Source organism: Oncorhynchus tshawytscha, linkage group LG03, assembly GCF_018296145.1.
Source record: "Oncorhynchus tshawytscha isolate Ot180627B linkage group LG03, Otsh_v2.0, whole genome shotgun sequence".
In the NCBI taxonomy this organism is placed as follows: Eukaryota; Metazoa; Chordata; class Actinopteri; order Salmoniformes; family Salmonidae; genus Oncorhynchus; species Oncorhynchus tshawytscha.
Genome location: NC_056431.1, coordinates 80,415,861 through 80,439,100, shown reverse-complemented (window position 1 = coordinate 80,439,100; position 23,240 = coordinate 80,415,861). Strand labels below are relative to the sequence as shown.

At 44.2% G+C, this 23,240-nt stretch overlaps 1 protein-coding gene across 1 annotated transcript in view; it reads left to right on the top strand.

Annotated features, from left to right (window-relative positions):
- The window catches only part of LOC112238528 (unconventional myosin-X-like), a 227,522-nt gene that overhangs the window by 67,701 nt on the left and 136,581 nt on the right, over nucleotides 1-23,240 (top strand). The window contains exons 3-5 of the mRNA XM_042320069.1: nucleotides 14,282-14,440; nucleotides 17,096-17,283; nucleotides 20,898-21,032. Of these exons, the coding sequence (XP_042176003.1) occupies nucleotides 14,282-14,440; nucleotides 17,096-17,283; nucleotides 20,898-21,032 (482 nt within the window). The remainder of the gene's footprint in view (nucleotides 1-14,281; nucleotides 14,441-17,095; nucleotides 17,284-20,897; nucleotides 21,033-23,240) is intronic.

The window sequence follows — 23,240 nt, the reverse complement described above, 5'->3', positions numbered from 1 at the left end:
ATCCATAATAGACCCCAGGAAGAGTAGTTGCTGCCTTGCCAGGATCTAACGGGGATCCATAATAAACCCCAGGAAGAGTAGTTGCTGCCTTGGCAGGAACTGGATCCATAATAAACCCCAGGAAGAGTAGCTGCTGCCTTGGCAGGAACTAATGGGGATCCATAATAAACCCCAGGAAGAGTAGCTGCTGTCTTGGCAGGAACTAATGGGGATCCATAATAAACCCCAGGAAGAGTAGCTGCTCCTTGGCAGGAACTAATGGGATCCATAATAAACCCCAGGAAGAGTAGTTGCTGCCTTGGCAGGAACTAATGGGGATCCATAATAAACCCCAGGAAGAGTAGCTGCTGTCTTGGCAGGAACTAATGGGGATCCATAATAAACCCCAGGAAGAGTAGCTGCTGCCTTGGCAGGAACTAATGGGGATCCATAATAAACCCCAGGAAGAGTAGCTGCTGCCTTGGCAGGAACTAATGGGATCCATAATAAACCCCAGGAAGAGTAGCTGCTGCCTTGGCAGGAACTAATGGGGCATCCATAATAAACCCCAGGAAGAGTAGCTGCTGTCTTGGCAGGAACTAATTGGGATCCATAATAAACCCCAGGAAGAGTAGTTGCTGCCTTGGCAGGAACTAATTGGGATCCATAATAAACCCCAGGAAGAGTAGTTGCTGCCTTGGCAGGAACTAATGGGGATCCATAATAAACCCCAGGAAGAGTAGCTGCTGCCTTGGCAGGAACTGGGGATCCATAATAAACCCCAGGAAGAGTAGCTGCTGCCTTGGCAGGAACTAATGGGGATCCATAATAAACCCCAGGAAGAGTAGCTGCTACCTTGGCAGGAACTGGGGATCCATAATAAACCCCAGGAAGAGTAGCTGCTACCTTGGCAGGAACTAATGGGGATCCATAATAAACCCCAGGAAGAGTAGCTGCTGCCTTGGCAGGAACTGGATCCATAATAAACCCCATGAAGAGTTGCTGCTGCCTTGGCAGGAACTGGATCCATAATAAACCCCAGGAAGAGTAGCTGCTACCTTGGCAGGAACTAATGGGGATCCCCAATAAACCCCAGGAAGAGTAGCTGCTGCCTTGGCAGGAACTAATGGGGATCCATAATAGACCCCAGGAAGAGTAGTTGCTGCCTTGCCAGGATCTAACGGGGATCCATAATAAACCCCAGGAAGAGTAGTTGCTGCCTTGGCAGGAACTAATGGGGATCCATAATAGACCCCAGGAAGAGTAGCTGCTGCCTTGGCAGGAACTGGATCCATAATAAACCCCAGGAAGAGTAGCTGCTACCTTGGCAGGAACTAATGGGGATCCCTAATAAACCCCAGGAAGAGTAGCTGCTGCCTTGGCAGGAACTAATGGGGATCCATAATAAACCCCAGGAAGAGTAGTTGCTGCCTTGGCAGGAACTAATGGGGATCCATAATAAACCCCAGGAAGAGTAGCTGCTGCCTTGGCAGGAACTAATGGGCATCCATAATAAACCCCAGGAAGAGTAGCTGCTGCCTTGGCAGGAACTAATGGGCATCCATAATAAACCCCAGGAAGAGTAGCTGCTGCCTTGGCAGGAACTGGATCCATAACAAACCCCAGGAAGAGTAGCTGCTGCCTTGGCAGGATCTAATGGGGATCCATAATAAACCCCAGGAAGAGAAGCTGCTGTCTTGGCAGGAACTGGATCCATAATAAACCCCAGGAAGAGTAGCTGCTGCCTTGGCAGGAACTAATGGGCATCCATAATAAACCCCAGGAAGAGCAGCTGCTGCCTTGGCAGGAACTAATGGGGATCCATAATAAACCCCATGAAGAGTAGCTGCTGCCTTGGCAGGAACTAATGGGGATCCATAATAAACCCCAGAAAGAGTAGCTGCTGTCTTGGCAGGAACTGGATCCATAATAAACCCCAGGAAGAGTAGCTGCTGCCTTGGCAGGAACTAATGGGCATCCATAATAAACCCCAGGAAGAGCAGCTGCTGCCTTGGCAGGAACTAATGGGTATCCATAATAAACCCCATGAAGAGTAGCTGCTGCCTTGGCAGGAACTAATGGGGATCCATAATAAACCCCAGAAAGAGTAGCTGCTGCCTTGGCAGGAACTAATGGGGATACAAATAAAATACAAATGATGGTGTAATGGGTGGACTGGCGACCATTCACTAGCTTCTTAACCCACAAAGTCATGAACCAAACCCATTTACAAAACTCTAACTTCATCCCTAACCTTATGCCTAACCTAACCTTAAATTAAGACCCAAAAACTGTGGAATCTGGCTTTGTGGCTGTACAATCTAACTTTTGTGTTTGTAGAATCCGACTTTGTGGCTGTTGAATCTGACTTTGTGACTGCGGAATCTGACTTTGTGGCTGTAGAAACTGACTTTTGTCTGTAGAATCTGACTTTGTGGCTGTTGAATCTGACTTTGTGGCTGTAGAATCCGACTTTGTGACTGCGGAATCTGACTTTGTGGCTGTAGAATCTGACTTTGTGGCTGTAGAATCTGACTTTGTGGCTGTAGAATCTGACTTTGTGGCTGTAGAATCCGACTTTGTGACTGTTGAATCTGACTTTGTGACTGTGGAATCTGACTTTGTGGCTGTAGAATCCGAATTTGTGACTGTTGAATCTGACTTTGTGACTGTGGAATCTGACTTTGTGTTTGTAGAATCTGACTTTGTGGCTGTAGAATCCGACTTTGTGACTGTTGAATCTGACTTTGTGACTGTGGAATCTGACTTTGTGGCTGTAGAATCTGACTTTGTGGCTGTAGATCTACCTCATTCCCATATTGTTTTATTTACTTTTCTGCTCTTTTGCACACCAATATCTCTACTTGCACATCATCATCTGCTCATTTATCACTCCAGTGTTAATCTGCTAAATTGTAATTCTTCGCTACTATGGCCTATTTATTGCCTACCTCCTTATGCCTTTTCATCACACTGTATATAGACTTTCTTTTTTCTACTGTGTCATTGACTTGTTTGTTGTGTTATTGGCTTGTTTATTGATTACTCCATGTGTGTTGTTGTCTGTGTCACACTGCTTTGCTTTATCTTGGCCAGGTCACAGTTGAAAATGAGAAAGTGTTGTGTTATTGGCTAGTTTATTGATTATTCCATGTGTAATCTGTGTTGTCTGTTCACACTGCTTTGTTTTATCTTGGCCAGGTCGCAGTTGGAAATGAGAAAGTGTTCGCAACTGGCCTACCTGGTTAAATAAAGGTGATCTGGCCTACCTGGTTAAATAAAGGTGATCTGGCCTACCTGGTTAAATAAAGGTGCTTTTTAAAAAAAAAAGTAAAATCTGATCAGGTTCGGTCTGGTTTGGTCTGGCCTGGATTGATCTTTTCAGGTCTGGTCTGGTTTGGTCTGGCCTGGATTGATCTTTTCAGGTCTGGTCTGGTTTGGTCTGGCCTGGATTGATCTGTTCAGGTCTGGTTTGGTCTGGTCTGGTTTGATCTGTTCAGGTCTGGTCTGGTTTGATCTGGTCTGGTCTGCTCTGGTTTGGTCCGGTCTAGTTTGATCTGTTCAGGTCCGGTCTGGTTTGATCTTTTCAGGTCTGGTCTGGATTGATCTGTTCAGGTCTGGTCTGGTTTGGTCGGTCTAGTTTGATCTGTTCAGGTCCGGTCTGGTTTGATCTTTTCAGGTCTGGTCTGGTTTGGTCTGGCCTGGATTGATCTGTTCAGGTCTGGTTTGGTCTGGTCTGGTTTGATCTGTTCAGGTCTGGTCTGGTTTCATCTGGTCTGGTCTGGTCTGGTTTGGTCCGGTCTAGTTTGATCTGTTCAGGTCCGGTCTGGTTTGATCTGTTCAGGTCTGGTCTGGATTGATCTGTTCAGGTCTGGTCTGGTTTGGTCCGGGCTGGTTTGATCTGTTCAGGTCTGGTTTGGTTTGGTCTAGTTTGGTCTGGTTTGGTCTGGTCAGGTCTGGTCTGGTTTGGACTGGTTTGGTCTTTTCTGGTCTTGTTTGGTCTGGTTTGGTGCCCTGGTTTGGTTTGGTCTGGTTTGGTCTGGTCTGGTTTGGTCTAGTTTGGTCTGGTCTGGTCAGGTTTGTTCTATTCTGTTCTGGTCTGGTCTTGGACTGATGTTGCATCAGGTGCTGGCTGTCCTGTATGTCGTTCCTTGTTCCTAGACAGTACATTCTAATCCAAAGGCCCTAGGTTACCCCCAGAGCCCAAAAGTCCCCATTCATAGGCTCTGTCACCCAGCTGTCCTCCTCACCCGTACCCCAGGCTTCATGCTATTTATGGAGGCCTCTGCTGTGCTGTTCTGAGGCTGGATCTAAATGTGGACAACATGTGTGTTCTAGTGGCAGCTAGCTCTGTTGAAGTTTCTTCACAAGGTCACAGCTCAACTCTCAGCATGGCTGGAGTCTATCATCTTTACATTATCTCTCCACCAGGCTGGGAATACACAGCCGTTCTCACTGAAGACATGATAATGATTTTATACAGGGTCAGTGTGCAGTGAGATGTACTGTAAATCTGAGGAGTCCAAGAGAACGCCCTGTGGAGAAACATGTTTTAGTCTCTGCTCTGTATACATCTCTCATGACAGAGACTGTTGTTTTCTCATGTCCAGAAAGAATGCTGACATAGCCTATATTTCTCTGTGTGTATATAGGAGAGTCACCTTCCCAATTTCAATAAGCATTTCTCTACGGCTGGCCATGCTTTCCACTTGGCTACCCCTACCCCGGTCAACTGCACCCTCCACAGCAACCCGCCAAAGCCCCCACCATTTCGCCTTTACCCAAATCCAGATAGCTGATGATCTGAAAGAGCTGCAAAATCTGGACCCCTACAAATCAGCCAGTCTAGACAATCTGGACCCTCTCTTTCTAAAATTATCTGCCGAAATTGTTGCAACCCCTATTACTAGCTTGTTCAACCTCTTTTTCGTATCGTCTGAGATTCCCAAAGATTGGAAAGCTGCCGCGGCCATCCCCCTTTTCAAAGGGGGAGACACTCTAGACCCAAACTGCTACAGACCTATATCTATCCTGCCCTGCCTTTCTAAGGTCTTCGAAAGCCAAGTTAACAAACAGATTACTGACCATTTCGAATCCCACCATACCTTCTCCGCTATGCAATCTGGTTTCAGAGCTGGTCATGGGGGCACCTCAGCCACGCTCAAGGTTCTAAATGACATCATAACCGCCATCGATAAGAGACATTACTGTGCAGCCGTATTCATCGACCTGGCTAAGGCTTTCGACTCTGTCAATCACAACATTCTTATTGGCAGACTCGACAGCCTTGGTTTCTCAAATGATTGCCTCGCCTGGTTTACCAACTACTTCTCTGATAGAGTTCAGTGTGTCAAATCGGACGGACTGTTGTCCGGACTTCTGACAGTCTCTATGGGTGTGCCACAGGGTTCAATTCTCGGGCCGACTCTCTTTTCTGTATACATCAATGATGTTGCTCTTGCTGCTGGTGATTCTCTGATCCACCTCTACGCAGACGACACCATTCTGTATACTTCTGACCCCTCCTTGGAAACTGTGTTAACTAACCTCCAGACGAGCTTCAATGCCATATAACTCTCCTTCCGTGGCCTCCAACTGCTCTTAAACACTAGTAAAACTAAATGCACGCTATTCAACCAATCACTGCCCGCTGCTGCTCGCCCATCCAGCATCACTACTCTGGACGGCTCAGACTTAGAATACGTGGACAACTACAAATACCTGGGTGTCTGGTTAGACTGTAAACTCTCCTTCCAGACTCACATTAAGCATCTCCAATCCAGAATTAAATCTAGAATCGGCTTCCTATATCGCAACAAAGCATCCTTCACTCATGCTGCCAAACATACCCTCATAAACTGACCATCCTACCGATCCTCGACTTCGGTGATGTCATCTATAAAATAGCTTCCAACACTCTACTCAACAAAAACTCAATGAATACACAGTGCCATCCGTTTTGTCACCAAAGCCCCATACACTACCCACCACTGCGACCTGTACAGTTTACTTGTTCAACGCTCTAACCACCTGATTACATTGCACTCCACGAGGAGCCTGCCTGATACGCGAATGCAGTAAGAAGCCAAGGTAAGTTGCCAGCTAGCATTAAACTTATCTTATTAAAAGCAATCAATCAATCATAATCATTAGGAAGTTATACATGGTTGATGATACTAGTTTATCTAGTGTGTCCTGCGTTGCATATAATCGATGCGGTGCGTATTCGCGAAAAAGGACTGTCTTGCTTCAATGTGTACCTAACCATAAACATCAATGCCTTTCTTAAAATCAATACACAAGCATATATCGGCCGATATATCGGTATCGGCTTTTTTGGTCCTCCAATAATCGGCAACGGCGTTGAAAAATCATAATCGGTCGACCTCTAAATGTTAGACATACGTACAACTAAGAATATTTCTTCATACATTTGAAACAAGTACTAGTTGTGGCCGCAACCGGACTAGCTGGTGAACAACTTTTGGAGGAATGCATTGCTTGACTGTCGTGAAAGTGAAAGAAGCCCACAAACTGCAGCTCCCCAAACGATTCGTTCTGGAGTTGGAGTTTGTTGAGCAGAGGCCGTGTATGACTTGGTTCTAGAAAGCTGTGTCCATCATAACGTTCAATAATCAATTAGTTTAATTAATTATTGTACCATGTGATCAATTATCAGCTCTAAACATGGATTTTTCTTCTTTATGCTGCCTGCAGCGTGATCTATTTCCCCTGGTGCACATGATAAACAGTTGGTGGAGCAGGAGCATGTGGAGTCACTGAGACAGAGGAGCTCGTATTAGTCCTGCTGTAGAATTCATTGCGGTCAGCAGGTCAAACAAATGATTAAAAACACTCTGAAAAAACGAATTATGTCTCTCGAGCCCGTAAAAAGAGTCGTTCAGCTAGGCCTGGTCAAGATAAGTACTACAGTAATACTGGGATATGATGAGTACTACAGTAATACTGGGATATGATGAGTACCACAGTAATGCCTCAGAGACAGGATTTATTGGAGATTCTCTCCTGCCCCACAAATCTGCTCCAGAGATTACAGCTGTGCAACTACTGTGTTTCCCAGAGGGCCCTAGTGTGGCTTCTACTGTAATCTAACGTACTATTACTACAGTAATACTGGGATATGATGAGTACTACAGTAATACTGGGATATGATGAGTGCCACAGTAATACTGGGATATGATGAGTGCCACAGTAATGATGGGATATGATGAGTACCACAGTAATGATATGATGAGTACCACAGTAATACTGGGATATGATGAGTACCACAGTAATACTGGGATATGATGAGTACCACAGTAATACTGGGATATGATGAGTACTACAGTAATGATGGGATATGATGAGTGCTACAGTAATGATATGATGAGTACCACAGTAATACTGGGATATGATGAGTACTACAGTAATACTGGGATATGATGAGTACCACAGTAATGATATGATGAGTACCACAGTAATACTGGGATATGATGAGTACTACAGTAATACTGGGATATGATGAGTACCACAGTAATGATATGATGAGTATCACAGTAATACTGGGATATGATGAGTACTACAGTAATACTGGGATATATTGAGTATCACAGTAATGATGGGATATGATGAGTACTACAGTAATGATATGATGAGTACTACAGTAATACTGGGATATGGTGAGTACCACAGTAATACTGGGATACTGGGATACTGGGATATGATGAGTACTACAGTAATACTGGGATATGATGAGTATCACAGTAATGCCTCAGAGACAGGATTTATTGGAGATTCTCTCCTGCCCCACAAATCTGCTCCAGAGATTACAGCTGTGCAACTACTGTGTTTCCCAGAGGGCCCTAGTGTGGCTTCTACTGTAATCTAACGTAATCTAACGTACATCACTACTGTAATGTTGGGGCGGCAGGGTAGCCTAGTGGTTAGAGAGTTGGACTAGTAACCGGAAGGTTGCAAGTTCAAACCCCCGAGCTGACAAGGTACAAATTTGTCGTTCTGCCCCTGAACAGGCAGTTAACCCACTGTTCCTAGGCTGTCATTGAAAATAAGAATTTGTTCTTAACTGACTTGCCTAGTTAAATAAAGGTAAAATAAAATTTAAAAAATCTAGTCTACTGTTTGTCACTACTGTAATCTAGTCTACTGTTCGTCACTACTGTAATCTAGTCTACTGTTCGTCACTACTCTAGTCTACTGCTCGTCACTACTGTAATCTAGCATACTGTTCATCACTACTGTAATCTAGCATACTGTTCATCACTACTGTAATCTAGTCTACTGTTCGTCACTACTCTAGTCTACTGCTCGTCACTACTGTAATCTAGCATACTGTTCATCACTACTGTAATCTAGCATACTGTTCATCACTGCTGTAATCGAGTCTACTGTTCGTCACTACTGTAGTCTAGCGTACTGTTCATCACTACTGTAATCTAGTCTACTGTTCGTCACTACTGTAGTCTAGCGTATTGTTCATCACTACTGTAATCTAGTCTACTGTTCGTCACTACTGTAGTCTAGCGTACGGTTAATCCCTGTTGGTTCTACTAGCTTCGCTACTGTTTTATTTAACCAGCAGGAAGTGTTATTGAGGTCAGAAAATATTTTTTTTCTAGGGCAGACCTAATACTGTTCTCTTTGTACTGTCCCAGGGGGACTCGTTGTGAACCTCAGCTCCCTCTTGGCTGCTATCCAACTCTACTCACATGTACACCTCTAGGCATGTTTCCATGGAGACGACAGGGGGAGTCGCTGATCAGACCCATGTTAATTAGTGACAATAGAACGGTTAATCTATTCTATTCCAGAGATTGCGTCGGCTTCGTGCATTGGCTGCTGGGACTTCCTTCTTTCTCTCTGTGAGCCTTCCTCTTCCTGTTTTCCTTGTGCATCCTGGGAGATACCAAGTTACAGCCCAGAGGATCCTGGAGAGTGGATATGAACATATGTTTCTCCCTGTCAGGGGTTTTACCTGATGGCCTAGTGGTCAACAGAGATCAAAATATAGATGTGAATTAGGGTTAGTTTACAGACTGACAGGGTGAAGGTTAGGGTTATAGATGTGAGTTAGTGTGAATTAGAGTAGGGTTAGCTCACAGGCTAACAGGCTACAGGGTAAAGGTTAGGGTTATAAATGTGAGTTAGTGTGAATTAGAGTAGGGTTAGCTCACAGGCTAACAGGCTACAGGGTGAGGGTTAGGGTTATAGATGTCAGAGATGTGAATCTATTACAGTTAACACTGATTTCTGGGGTTAAAGGTCAGGGCTGGAGGTTGGCCTGTTAGCTCTGTAGCGTATTAGCTAACCTTAACTTCTTTAGGCCTGTTAGCTCTGCAGCGTGTTAGCTAACCTTAACTCCTTTAGGCCTATTAGCCCTGTAGCGTGTTAGCTAAGCCTTACTCCTTTAGGCCTATTAGCCCTGTAGCATGTTAGCTATGCCTCACTCCTTTAGTCCTATTAGCCCTGTAGCGTATTAGCTAACCATAACTCCTTTCGGCCTGTTAGCCCTGTAGTGTGTTAGCTAACCATAACTCCTTTAGGCCTATTAGCCCTGTAGCGTGTTAGCTAGCCATAACTCCTTTAGGTGTGTTAGCCCTGTTAGCGTGTTAGCTAACCATAACTCCTTTAGGCCTATTAGCCCTGTAGTGTGTTAGCTAACCATAACTCCTTTAGGCCTATTAGCCCTGTAGCGTGTTAGCTAACCATAACTCCTTTAGGCCTGTTAGCCCTGTAGCATGTTAGCTAACCATAACTCCTGTAGGCCTGTTAGCCCTGTTAGCGTGTTAGCTAACCATAACTCCTTTAGGCGTGTTAGCCCTGTAGCGTGTTAGCTAACCATAACTCCTTTAGGTGTGTTAGCCCTGTAGCGTGTTAGCTAACCATAACTCCTTTAGGCCTATTAGCCCTGTAGTGTGTTAGCTAACCATAACTCCTTTAGGCCTATTAGCCCTGTAGCGTGTTAGCTAACCATAACTCCTTTAGGCCTGTTAGCCCTGTAGCATGTTAGCTAACCATAACTCCTTTAGGCCTATGCCTATTAGCCCTGTAGCGTGTTAGCTAACCATAACTCCTTTAGGCCTATTAGCCCTGTAGCGTGTTAGCTGGGGCGGCAGGGTAGCCTAGTGGTTAGAGCAGTTAGAGTGTTGGACGAGTAACCGGAAGGCTGCAAGTTCAAACCCCCAAGCTGACAAGGTACAAATCTGTTGTTCTGCCCCTGAACAGGCAGTTAACCCACTGTTCCTAGGCTGTCATTGAAAATAAGAATTTGTTCTTAACTGACTTGCCTAGTTAAATAAAGGTAAAATAAAATAGCTAACCATAACTCCTTTAGGGCTGTTAGCCCTGTAGTGTGTTAGCTAACCATTACTCCTTTAGGCCTTAGCATGTTAACTAATCCTAACCATTTTTCAGTCCCAACCTGACAGGGTGGAACCACAGCAGGGTGTTCTCTTTCTCACAACATCTCTGGACATGCACTCAAATCCAGCTGTTATGACAGAAGTACTTGGATAACAGATCACACATATCCATGTCAGGCAGAATGAATAATGTGGTTTGGCCTCAGAAACATACAGATGATCTAAGATCTTCATTTGATCACCCAGATGCAGTAGTATATTTGTAGTGTATTTGAGGTTTAAAAGGGCTTATGAAGTTTTTTAATTCCACTTTTTCCCTGAAGAAAAATGTATCAACCTTTAGAAAAATGTCCAGAAAATTATAATCCACATAATAATTTCTTGTTGCTGCAAGATTATTTTCCTGCTGTAGCAAACTGGCTCAGATTAAGATCCGACATCTGTAGGTGGAGCCTGTATGCAGATAGTCCTCTGACATCATATGCTCTAAGAATGTCAGAATGTCGTGAGGTCATCGGGGGTTGTGCTTTGTCTCTCTCTATCTCAATAATCCTGAGCAGGAATCACATGAAGGTTTCAGTAATATGAAAGGCTCCGTCTACAGTAGATTGCCTTTCCACTGTAACCAGAACCATCCTGGCAGTCTAGCTCTGTCCACTGTAACCAGTCTAGCTCTGTCCACTGTAACCAGCCTAGCTCTGTCCACTGTAACCAGTCTAGCTCTGTCCACTGTAACTGGTCTAGCTCTGTCCACTGTAACCAGTCTAGCTCTGTCCACTGTAACCAGTCTAGCTCTGTCCACTGTAACCAGTCTAGCTCTGTCCACTGTAACCGGTCTAGCTCTGTCCACTGTAACCGGTCTAGCTCTGTCCACTGTAACCGGTCTAGCTCTGTCCACTGTAACCAGTCTAGCTCTGTCCACTGTAACCAGTCTAGCTCTGTCCACTGTAACCAGTCTAGCTCTGTCCACTGTAACCAGTCTAGCTCTGTCCACTGTAACCAGTCTAGCTCTGTCCACTGTAACCGGTCTAGCTCTGTCCACTGTAACCGGTCTAGCTCTGTCCACTGTAACCAGTCTAGCTCTGTCCACTGTAACCAGTCTAGCTCTGTCCACTGTAACCAGTCTAGCTCTGTCCACTGTAACCGGTCTAGCTCTGTCCACTGTAACCAGTCTAGCTCTGTGCACTGTAACCAGTCTAGCTCTGTGCACTGTAACCAGTCTAGCTCTGTGCACTGTAACCAGTCTAGCTCTGTCCACTGTAACCAGTCTAGCTCTGTCCACTGTAACCAGTCTAGCTCTGTCCACTGTAACCAGTCTAGCTCTGTCCACTGTAACCGGTCTAGCTCTGTCCACTGTAACCAGCCTAGCTCTGTCCACTGTAACCAGTCTAGCTCTGTCCACTGTAACCAGTCTACCTCTGTCCACTGTAACCTAGTGCTGGGTGTATCCAAAGTGGAAGGACTATTGTGCATGACATGGTGGATGGTTGCAGGCAGGTGTGTTGTTTGTTTGAAGGAGAAGCATGGGCACCTCAGTTGGCCCTTTGGCATGTCTATTCCTCATGCTCTCCACAGAGGTGTAGACGTGTTGTGAGGTGTCCTGAAGGCCTACTACACCTGTTGTGAGGTGTCCCAAAGGCCTACTACACCTGCTGTGAGGTGTCCTGAAGGTCTACTACACCTGATGTGAGGTGTCCTGAAGGCCTACTAGACCTGTTGTGAGGTGTCCTGAAGGCCTACTACACCTGTTGTGAGGTGTCCTACTACACCTGCTGTGAGGTGTCCTGAAGGCCTACTACACCTGATGTGAGGTGTCCTGAAGGCCTACTACACCTGTTGTGAGGTGTCCTGAAGGTCTACTACACCTGTTGTGAGGTGTCCTGAAGGTCTACTACACCTGTTGTGACGTGTCCTGAAGGTCTACTACACCTGCTGTGAGGTGTCCTGAAGGTCTACTACACCTGTTGTGAGGTGTCCTGAAGGCCTACTACACCTGTTGTGAGGTGTCCTGAAGGCCTACTACACCTGCTGTGAGGTGTCCTGAAGGTCTACTACACCTGATGTGAGGTGTCCTGAAGGCCTACTACACCTGTTGTGGGGTGTCCTGAAGGCCTACTACACCTGTTGTGAGGTGTCCTGAAGGCCTACTACACCTGTTGTGAGGTGTCCTGAAGGTCTACTACACCTGTTGTGACGTGTCCTGAAGGTCTACTACACCTGCTGTGAGGTGTCCTGAAGGTCTACTACACCTGATGTGAGGTGTCCTGAAGGTCTACTACACCTGCTGTGAGGTGTCCTGAAGGTCTACTACACCTGTTGTGAGGTGTCCTGAAGGTCTACGACACCTGTTGTGAGGTGTCCTGAAGGCCTACTAGACCTGTTGTGAGGTGTCCTGAAGGCCTACTACACCTGTTGTGGGGTGTCCTGAAGGCCTACTACACCTGTTGTGAGGTGTCCTACTACACCTGCTGTGAGGTGTCCTGAAGGCCTACTACACCTGATGTGAGGTGTCCTGAAGGCCTACTACACCTGTTGTGAGGTGTCCTGAAGGCCTACGACACCTGCGGTGAGGTGTCCTGAAGGTCTACTACACCTGTTGTGGGGTGTCCTGAAGGCCTACTACACCTGTTGTGAGGTGTCCTGAAGGCCTACTACACCTGTTGTGAGGTGTCCTGTAGTCTTAAGTAGAGATAACTAACCAGAGGAAAGTTAACCTAAGTGAGCCTTACTGTATGCCTATGCCTGCTGTGAAGTCAATGTCCTGTAATCTCTGTGTTTCAGGTGATGTACCTGCTGCAGTAAAACTAACTACCTGTTGTCTCTGTGTTTCAGGTGATGTACCTGCAGCAGTAAAACTAACTACCTGTTGTCTCTGTGTTTCAGGTGATGTACCTGCAGCAGTAAAACTAACTACCTGTTGTGTCTCTGTGTTTCAGGTGATGTACCTGCAGCAGTAAAACTAACTACCTGGCGTGTCTCTGTGTTTCAGGTGATGTACCTGCAGCAGTAAAACTAACTACCTGTTGTGTCTCTGTGTTTCAGGTGATGTACCTGTTGTGTGTCTGTGTTTCAGGTGATGTACCTGCAGCAGTAAAACTAACTACCTGTTGTGTCTCTGTGTTTCAGGTGATGTACCTGCAGCAGTAAAACTAACTACCTGTTGTGTCTCTGTGTTTCAGGTGATGTACCTGCTGCAGTAAAACTATCTACCTGTTGTGTCTCTGTGTTTCAGGTGATGTACCTGCTGCAGTAAAACTAACTACCTGTTGTCTCTGTGTTTCAGGTGATGTACCTGCAGCAGTAAAACTAACTACCTGTTGTGTCTCTGTGTTTCAGGTGATGTACCTGCTGCAGTAAAACTAACTACCTGTTGTCTCTGTGTTTCAGGTGATGTACCTGCAGCAGTAAAACTAACTACCTGTTGTGTCTCTGTGTTTCAGGTGATGTACCTGCAGCAGTAAAACTAACTACCTGTTGTGTCTCTGTGTTTCAGGTGATGTACCTGTTGTGTGTCTGTGTTTCAGGTGATGTACCTGCAGCAGTAAAACTAACTACCTGTTGTGTCTCTGTGTTTCAGGTGATGTACCTGTTGTGTCTCTGTGTTTCAGGTGATGTACCTGTTGTGTCTCTGTGTTTCAGGTGATGTACCTGCTACCTGCAGCAGCAGTAAAACTAACTACCTGTTGTGTCTCTGTGTTTCAGGTGATGTACCTGTTGTGTGTCTCTGTGTTTCAGGTGATGTACCTGCAGCAGTAAAACTAACTACCTGTTGTGTCTCTGTGTTTCAGGTGATGTACCTGTTGTGTGTCTGTGTTTCAGGTGATGTACCTGCAGCAGTAAAACTAACTACCTGTTTTGTCTCTGTGTTTCAGGTGATGTACCTGCAGCAGTAAAACTAACTACCTGTTGTCTCTGTGTTTCAGGTGATGTACCTGCAGCAGGGGGAGCTGAGCAGAGACAAGGTGTTTCCTATGCACCCCACCAGTATTAATGGAGTAGAGGACATGTCTACTCTGGCAGAACTACATGAAGCTGCCATCATGTACAACCTTTACCTGCGCTACCAGAAGGACTGCATCTATGTAAGACGGTGTTATAGTCCAACCCTCCCAGACATACATTATCTATGTAAGACAGTGTTATAGTCCAACCCTCCCAGACATACATTATCTATGTAAGACAGTGTTATAGTCCAACCCTCCCAGACAGAAATCATCTGTGTAAGACAGTGTTATAGTCTTGTCTGCCTAACAAATCAGGGTCCGGTTTCCTGACAGTGATGGAATTTAGGCTTACGGGTGTTTAAACAATGCATTATTCCCATGACGACCGAAGATGTAGCGTACGTTTCCAAAAACAACAAAACATAATGTTTACTAAGTGTGTCATAGCAGCATGTGTCGATACTGATAGGATTGAAAGAAAGGCAGTGCTGCTCTAGGATCAGCTTTCTCCATTCAAATCTTACCTTAACATGAGCATTATTCCACAATACTGACTACAGATCAGCTCCTAGAGAGATATTATCAACTTGTGGTTGATGGTTTTTAAGGCAGTCTTCTCTGTTTTATCCTGTGCTTGTTCAATTGCAATGACATTGGCAACTTTATATTTGTTGTTAACTTCGTTCCAAAGTTATTGGCTGGTCTACCTCCCCTTGGGGAACCGGGCCCTGGACCATAGTAGGACTGCTCTTCCTCCCCTTGGGGAACCAGGCCCTGGACAATAGTAGGACTGCTCTACTTCCCCTTGGGGAACTGGGCCCTGGACCATAGTAGGACTGCTCTTCCTCCCCTTGGGGAACTGGGCCCTGGACAATAGTAGGACTGCTCTACCTCCCCTTGGGGAACCGGGCCCTGGACCATAGTAGGACTGGTCTACCTCCCCTTGGAGAACCGGGCCCTGGACCGTAGTAGGACTGCTCTACCTCCCCTTGAAAAATCATTTCAATATCCAATATCTTTTGGTTTTACATAACTGTGTTTAAATGTAACTTTCACTAGGTCGAGACTAAAGCGTCCCCCAGGTTAAGCCAGGTCAAAGTGCACAGGACAATTATCAATCAATCAAATGTATTTATAAAGCCTGTTTTACATCAGCAGATGTCACAAAGTGCTTATACAAAAACCCAACCTAAAACCCCAAACAGCAAGCAATGCAAGTGTTCATTACTGAACAGCCACACAATCATGGACATCTTCCAACAGAACGATGCTCATCCTAATCTCATCATCTAGGCTTTAAATTGGCTACCTACACTCCTTGCTCTGGCCAAACGCTACGCCACGCCTGTGGACTTTACTTTCTTCTCCGTAATGAGTCTGGATCTGAGTACCTCCCCAACGATTTCTAGAATGCAAACACATTCTAAACATTCTGATTAGTCCCCCCAAAAAATTATGGCTTGGGCCAGAGCCAGAACACGCAGCGTAAAGCGGCGTTTTGAACATCTGTCATTGGTGTTGATATTGGTTAGAGGTTAGAGATGATCCACTCGCTGATGACTTTTTAAAACACCCCTCATTTAATGCGATTAGCATGAGGTTGTAAGTAACAATAACATTTCCCAGGACATAGACATATCTGATATTGGCAGAAAGCTTAACTTCTTGTTAATCTAACTGCACTGCTCAATTTACAGTAGCTATTACAGTGAAATAATACCATGCTGTTTGAGGAGAGTGCACAATTTTGAACATGAAAAGTTATTAATAAAAAAAATTGGCACATTTGGGCAGTCTTGATACAACATTTTGAATGGTTTATTGGATCATAAAGGTGAAATACATTTGTAAAAAATCAGTCTAAAACTTTGCACACACATATATACACATACACTGCTGCCATCTAGTGGCCACAATCTAAATAGCACCTGGGCTGGAATAATACATTATGGCCTTTCTCTTGCATTTCAAAGTTGATGGTACAAAAAAATACAAAAGAACGGTTGGTTTTGTCTTTGTATTATCTTTTTCCAGATCTATTGTGTTATTTTCTCCTACATTCCTTTTACATTCCATAAACTTTAGTGTTTCCTTTCAAATGGTACCAAGAATATGCATGTCCTTGTTTCAGGGCCTGAGCTACAGGCAGTTAGATTTGGGAGAACATTTAAAAAAAGGGGCGGATCCTTAAGAGGTTTTCACGTCACTACAAGCGACTTCAATGATGACAGTCTCAGACTGAAGTATGTCGGGGACATTGGAAGAATTCAGTTGGAGTGGTCAGTTAGGCTTTTAGTGGGCTGGCTCTATTACATTACAATCTGTTGTCATTATAAACACAATGACCCACTAACACACTTTACCCAGGCTGCTTTCCATTCAAACTGAATTATAGAACAAGCCATGATTCATTCCTTTAATAATAATAGTGTAGGTACTAACTGTACCGACTAGTTGTATATTAATGGGACTGGATCTTACATTTCAATGGAAGGGATCTGAGAATGCTGTAGTATTGATCTCAGGTATTTAATATGGGGAACAGAACAGTGGAATCTGACTCTAATCTCTCAGTGATGAGGCATTATTGAAGTTGCACTACGTTTGACCAGGGCCCACAGGGACAGAAACAGGGTTGTTTCCTATCAGGGTGGATTGTTGTCTTGTTAAGCTGATCAGGTGGTCTCCATGTCTTTCTCTATCTCTCTGTCCCCGTTCCAGCAAATTAAACAGACAATTATCTCAGCAGTGAAGAAGACTGAGTTAAAAATGTCATCTCATGCTCCCCACCAGACCAACATAGGGTCAATCCTGGCAGCTGTGAACCCCTACAAGCAGATCCCAGGTCTGTATGACCCAGCAGCAGTAGACCTGTATAGTAGACACCACCTGGGAGAGCTGCCCCCTCATATCTTCGCTGTGGCCAACGAGTGTTACCGCTGTCTCTGGAAGAGACACGACAGCCAGTGTGTTCTCATCAGGTCAGTTCACCAGGGCCTTGGGGACATAGCATTAACTAGTAGCTACTGTAGTCACAAGAGACCACACACACACACACACACACACACACACATACACACACACACACGTACACACACACACACACACACACACACACACACACACACACACACACACACACACACACACACACACACACACACACACACACACACACACACACACACACACACACACGTACACACACACACACACACACACACACACACACACACACACACACACACACACATGGTGAACACCCCACACACACACACACACACATATGTCATGTCTGTAGTCATACATGTACATAGTCATATGTCATGTATATAGTCATATGTCATGTATATAGTCATATGTCATGTCAGTCATATGTCAGTTTAGTCATATGTCATGTCTATAGTCAACTGAACTCCATTCAGTGTCATGTATATGTCATATATAGTCATGTCATATAGTCATATGTCATGTCTATAGTCATATGTCATGTCTATAGTCATATGTCATGTATATAGTCATATGTCATGTCTATAGTCATATGTCATGTATATAGTCATATGTCATGTCTATAGTCATATGTCATAGTCATATGTCATGTCTATAGTCATATGTCATGTCTATAGTCATATGTCATGTATATAGTCATATGTCATGTCATGTATATAGTCATATGTCATGTATATAGTCATATGTCATGTCATATAGTCATATGTCATGTCTATAGTCATATGTCATGTATATAGTCATATGTCATGTATATAGTCATATGTCATGTATATAGTCATATGTCATGTCTATAGTCATATGTCATGTATATAGTCATATGTCATGTCTATAGTCATATGTCATGTATATAGTCATATGTCATGTCTATAGTCATATGTCATGTATATAGTCATATGTCATGTATATAGTCATATGTCATGTATATAGTCATATGTCATGTCTTAAGTCATATGTCATGTATATAGTGATATGTCATGTCTATAGTCATATGTCATGTCTGTAGTCATATGTCATGTATATAGTCATATGTCATGTACACTACTGGTCAAAAGTTTTAGAATACCTGCTCATTCAAGGGTTTTTCTTTATTTTTTACAATTTTCTACATTGTAACACATATGGAATCATGTAGTAACCAAAAAAGTGTTAAACAAATCAAAATATATTTTATATTTGAGATTCTTCATGTAGCCATCCTTTTCAATTAACAGGTGTGCCTCCTTAAAACCTGTTAGGGATGCATCCCTGTACAGGGATCAACATCAGCGGAAATCAGCGGAAATTTCAGAGTGACAACTAATAGTACTCGATACAACTCAAACTTTCATTAAAACACACATGCAGGGTACTCAATTAAAGCTACACTCGTTGTGAATCTAGCCAACATGTCAGATTTTTAAAATGCTTTTCGGCGAAAGCATGAGAAGCTATTATCTGATAGCATGCACCCCCCCGAAATACCTGAAGGGGACGTAAACAAAATAATGAGCGTAGCCGGCGCTACACAAAACGCTGAAATAAAATATAAAACTTTCATTACCTTGGACGAGCTTCTTTGTTGGCACTCATATATGTCCCATAAACATCACTATTGGGTCTTTTTTTCAATTAAATCCGTCCATGTATACCCAAAATGTCCATTTATGAAGCCCGTCTGATCCAGGAAAAAACTGCTTTCCAAAACGCAACGTCATTTTTTTAAATTAAATTTTTTTTAAAAGTTGCCTATAAACTTTGACAAAACACTTCAACCTACTTTTGTAATCCAACTTTAGGTATTAGTAAACGTTAATAATCGATCAAATTGATCACGGGGCGATCTGTATTCAATAGCAGCAAGTCTTGAAATCATGGTCCATATTCGCCCTTTCATAACTTCCTCCGGTGTACCCGATGACAGGAAGTGCCTATTCCTCATTTCACCAAGGATAAACTTCAACCCAATTGCCAGTACTGGCGACATCGTGTGGAAGCTGTTGGCATTGTAAACTGGACACTATCTATTTTCCCTTGCCATAGACAATACAGAGACTGGCGGAGGAATATTTTTTTTGTGTTTTTTGTGAACAGTTGTCCTTGGGATTTTGCCTCCTATACACGTTCTGTTATAGTCACAGACATGATTTAACCAGTTTTAGAAACTTCAGAGTGTTTTCTATCCACACATACTAATCATATGCATATACTATATTCCTGGCATGAGGAGCAGGACGTTGAAATTTTGCGCGATTTTTAACAAAAAGCTGCAAAAATTTGCAGCCTCTTTAAGATTTGTTAATTTAGTGGAATTTATTTATTTCTTAATAAGTTTGAACCAATTAGTTGTGTTGTGACAAGCTAGGGGTGGTATACAGAAGATAGCCCTATTTGGTAAAAGACCAAGTCCATATTATGGCAAGAACAGCTCAAATAAGCAAAGAGAAACGACAGTCCATCATTACTTTAAGACATGAAGGTCAGTCAATCCGGGAAATGTCAAGATCTTTGAAAATCTCTTCAAGTGCAATCACAAAAACCATCAAGCGCTATGATGAAACTGGCTCTCATGAGGACCGCCACAGGAAAGGAAGACCCAGAGTTACCTCTGCTGCAGAGGGTAAATTCATTAGTTACCAGCCTTAGAAATTGCAGCCCAAATAAATGTTTCACAGAGACACCAATAAGAAGAGACTTGTTTGGGCCAAGAAACACAAGCAATGGACATTAGACCTGTGGAAATGTATCCTTTGGCCTGAAGTCCAAATTTTAGGTTTTTGGTTCCAACCACCATGTCTTTGCCAAGAAGAAGAGTGATGGAGTTCTGCATCAGATGACCTGGCCTCCACAATCTCCTGACCTCAGCCAAATTGAGATGGTTTGGGATGACTTGGACCGCAGAGTTAAGGAAAAGCAGCTAACAAGTGCTCAGCATATGTGGGAACTGCTTCAAGACTGTTGGAAAAGCATTCCAGGTGAAGCTGGTTGAGAGAATGCCAAGAGTGTGCAAAGCTGTCATCAAGGCAAAGGGTGGCTATTTGAAGAATCTGAAATATAAGATAGATTTTGATTTGTTTAACACTTTTTTGGTTACTACATGATTCCACATGTGTTTTTTCATAGTTTTGATGTTTTCACTATTATTCTACAATGTAGAAATAGTAAAATTCAGAAAAACCTTTGAATGAGTAGGTGTTCTAAAACATTTGACCGGAGGTGTATATTGTCATATGTCATGTCTATAGTCATGTCATGTATATAGTCATATGTCATGTCTATAGTCATATGTCATGTCTATAGTTATATGTCATGTCTATAGTCATATGTCATGTCTATAGTCATGTCATGTATATAGTCATATGTCATGTCTATAGTCATATGTCATGTCTATAGTCATATGTCATGTCTATAGTCATGTCATGTATATAGTCATATGTCATGTCTATAGTCATATGTCATGTCTATAGTCATATGTCATGTCTATAGTTATGTCATGTATATAGTCATATGTCATGTCTATAGTCATATATGCCATGTCTATAGTCATATGTCATGTATATTGTCATATATGTCATGTATATTGATAGCTGACGTATGTGTGTATCTCCAGTGGAGAGTCAGGAGCAGGGAAGACAGAGAGTACCAAGCTGCTGCTCCAGTTCCTGTCTGTGATGTCACAGAAGTCTGCCGGCACAGCCCCCTCTGAGAAGAGCACCCGCGTGGAGCAGGCCATCGTTCAGAGCAGGTAACTGTACCGGTACCCCCTATATCAAATCAAATCAAATCAAATCTAATTTTATTTGTCACATACACATGGTTAGCAGATGTTAATGCGAGTGTAGCGAAATGCTTGTGCTTCTAGTTCCGACAATGCAGTAATAACCAACAAGTAATCTAACTAACAATTCCAAAACTACTGTCTTATACACAGTGTAAGGGGATAAAGAATATGTACATAAGGATATATGAATGAGTGATGGTACAGAGCAGCATAGGCAAGATACAGTAGATGGTATCGAGTATAGTATATACATATGAGATGAGTATGTAAACAAAGTGGCATAGTTAAAGTGGCTAGTGATACATGTATTACATAAGGATGCAGTCGATGATATAGAGTACAGTATATACGTATGCATATGAGATGAATAATGTAGGGTAAGTAACATTATATAAGGTAGCATTGTTAAAAGTGGCTAGTGATATATTTACATCATTTCCCATCAATTCCCATTATTAAAGTGGCTGGAGTTGAGTCAGTGTCAGTGTGTTGGCAGCAGCCACTCAATGTTAGTGGTGGCTGTTTAACAGTCTGATGGCCTTGAGATAGAAGCTGTTTTTCAGTCTCTCGGTCCCAGCTTTGATGAACCTGTACTGACCTCGCCTTCTGGATGACAGCGGGGTGAACAGGCAGTGGCTCGGGTGGTTGATGTCCTTGATGATCTTTATGGCCTTCCTGTAACATCGGGTGGTGTAGGTGTCCTGGAGGGCAGATAGTTTGCCCCCGGTGATGCGTTGTGCAGACCTCACTACCCTCTGGAGAGCCTTACGGTTGTGGGCGGAGCAGTTGCCGTACCAGGCGGTGATACAGCCTGCCAGGATGCTCTCTATTGTGCATCTGTAGAAGTTTGTGAGTGCTTTTGGTGACAAGCCGAATTTCGTTGAAGAGGCGCTGCTGCGCCTTCTTCACGATGCTGTCTGTGTGAGTGGACCAATTCAGTTTGTCTGTGATGTGTATGCCGAGGAACTTAAAACTTGCTACCCTCTCCACTACTGTTCCATCGATGTGGATAGGGGGGGTGTTCCCTCTGCTGTTTCCTGAAGTCCACAATCATCTCCTTAGTTTTGTTGACGTTAAGTGTGAGGTTATTTTCCTGACACCACACTCCGAGGGCCCTCACCTCCTCCCTGTAGGCCGTCTCGTCGTTGTTGGTAATCAAGCCTACCACTGTTGTGTCGTCCGCAAACTTGATGATTGAGTTGGAGGCGTGCGTGGCCACACAGTCGTGGGTGAACAGGGAGTACAGGAGAGGGCTCAGAACGCACCCTTGTGGGGCCCCAGTGTTGAGGATCAGCGGGGTGGAGATGTTGTTGCCTACCCTCACCACCTGGGGGCGGCCCGTCAGGAAGTCCAGTACCCAGTTGCACAGGGCGGGGTCGAGACCCAGGGTCTCGAGCTTGATGACGAGCTTGGAGGGTACTATGGTGTTGAATGCCGAGCTGTAGTCGATGAACAGCATTCTCACATAGGTATTCCTCTTGTCCAGATAGGTTAGGGCAGTGTGCAGTGTGGTTGACATTGCATCGTCTGTGGACCTATTTGGGCGGTAAGCAAATTGGAGTGGGTCTAGGGTGTCAGGTAGGGTGGAGGTGATATGGTCCTTGACTAGTCTCTCAAAGCACTTCATGATGACGGAAGTGAGTGCTACGGGGCGGTAGTCGTTTAGCTCAGTTACCTTAGCTTTCTTGGGAACAGGAACAATGGTGGCCCTCTTGAAGCATGTGGGAACAGCAGACTGGTATAGGGATTGATTGAATATGTCCGTAAACACACCGGCCAGCTGGTCTGCGCATGCTCTGAGGGCGCGGCTGGGGATGCCGTCGGGGCCTGCAGCCTTGCGAGGGTTAACACGTTTAAATGTCTTACTCACCTCGGCTGCAGTGAAGGAGAGTCCGCATGTTTTCGTTGCAGGCCGTGTCAGTGGCACTGTATTGTCCTCAAAGCGGGCAAAAAAGTTATTTAGTCTGCCTGGGAGCAAGACATCCTGGTCCGTGACTGGGCTGGGTTTCTTCTTGTAGTCCGTGATTGACTGTAGACCCTGCCACATCCCTCTTGTGTCTGAGCCGTTGAATTGAGATTCTACTTTGTCTCTGTACTGACGCTTAGCTTGTTTGATAGCCTTGCGGAGGGAATAGCTGCACTGTTTGTATTCAGTCATGTTTCCGGTCACCT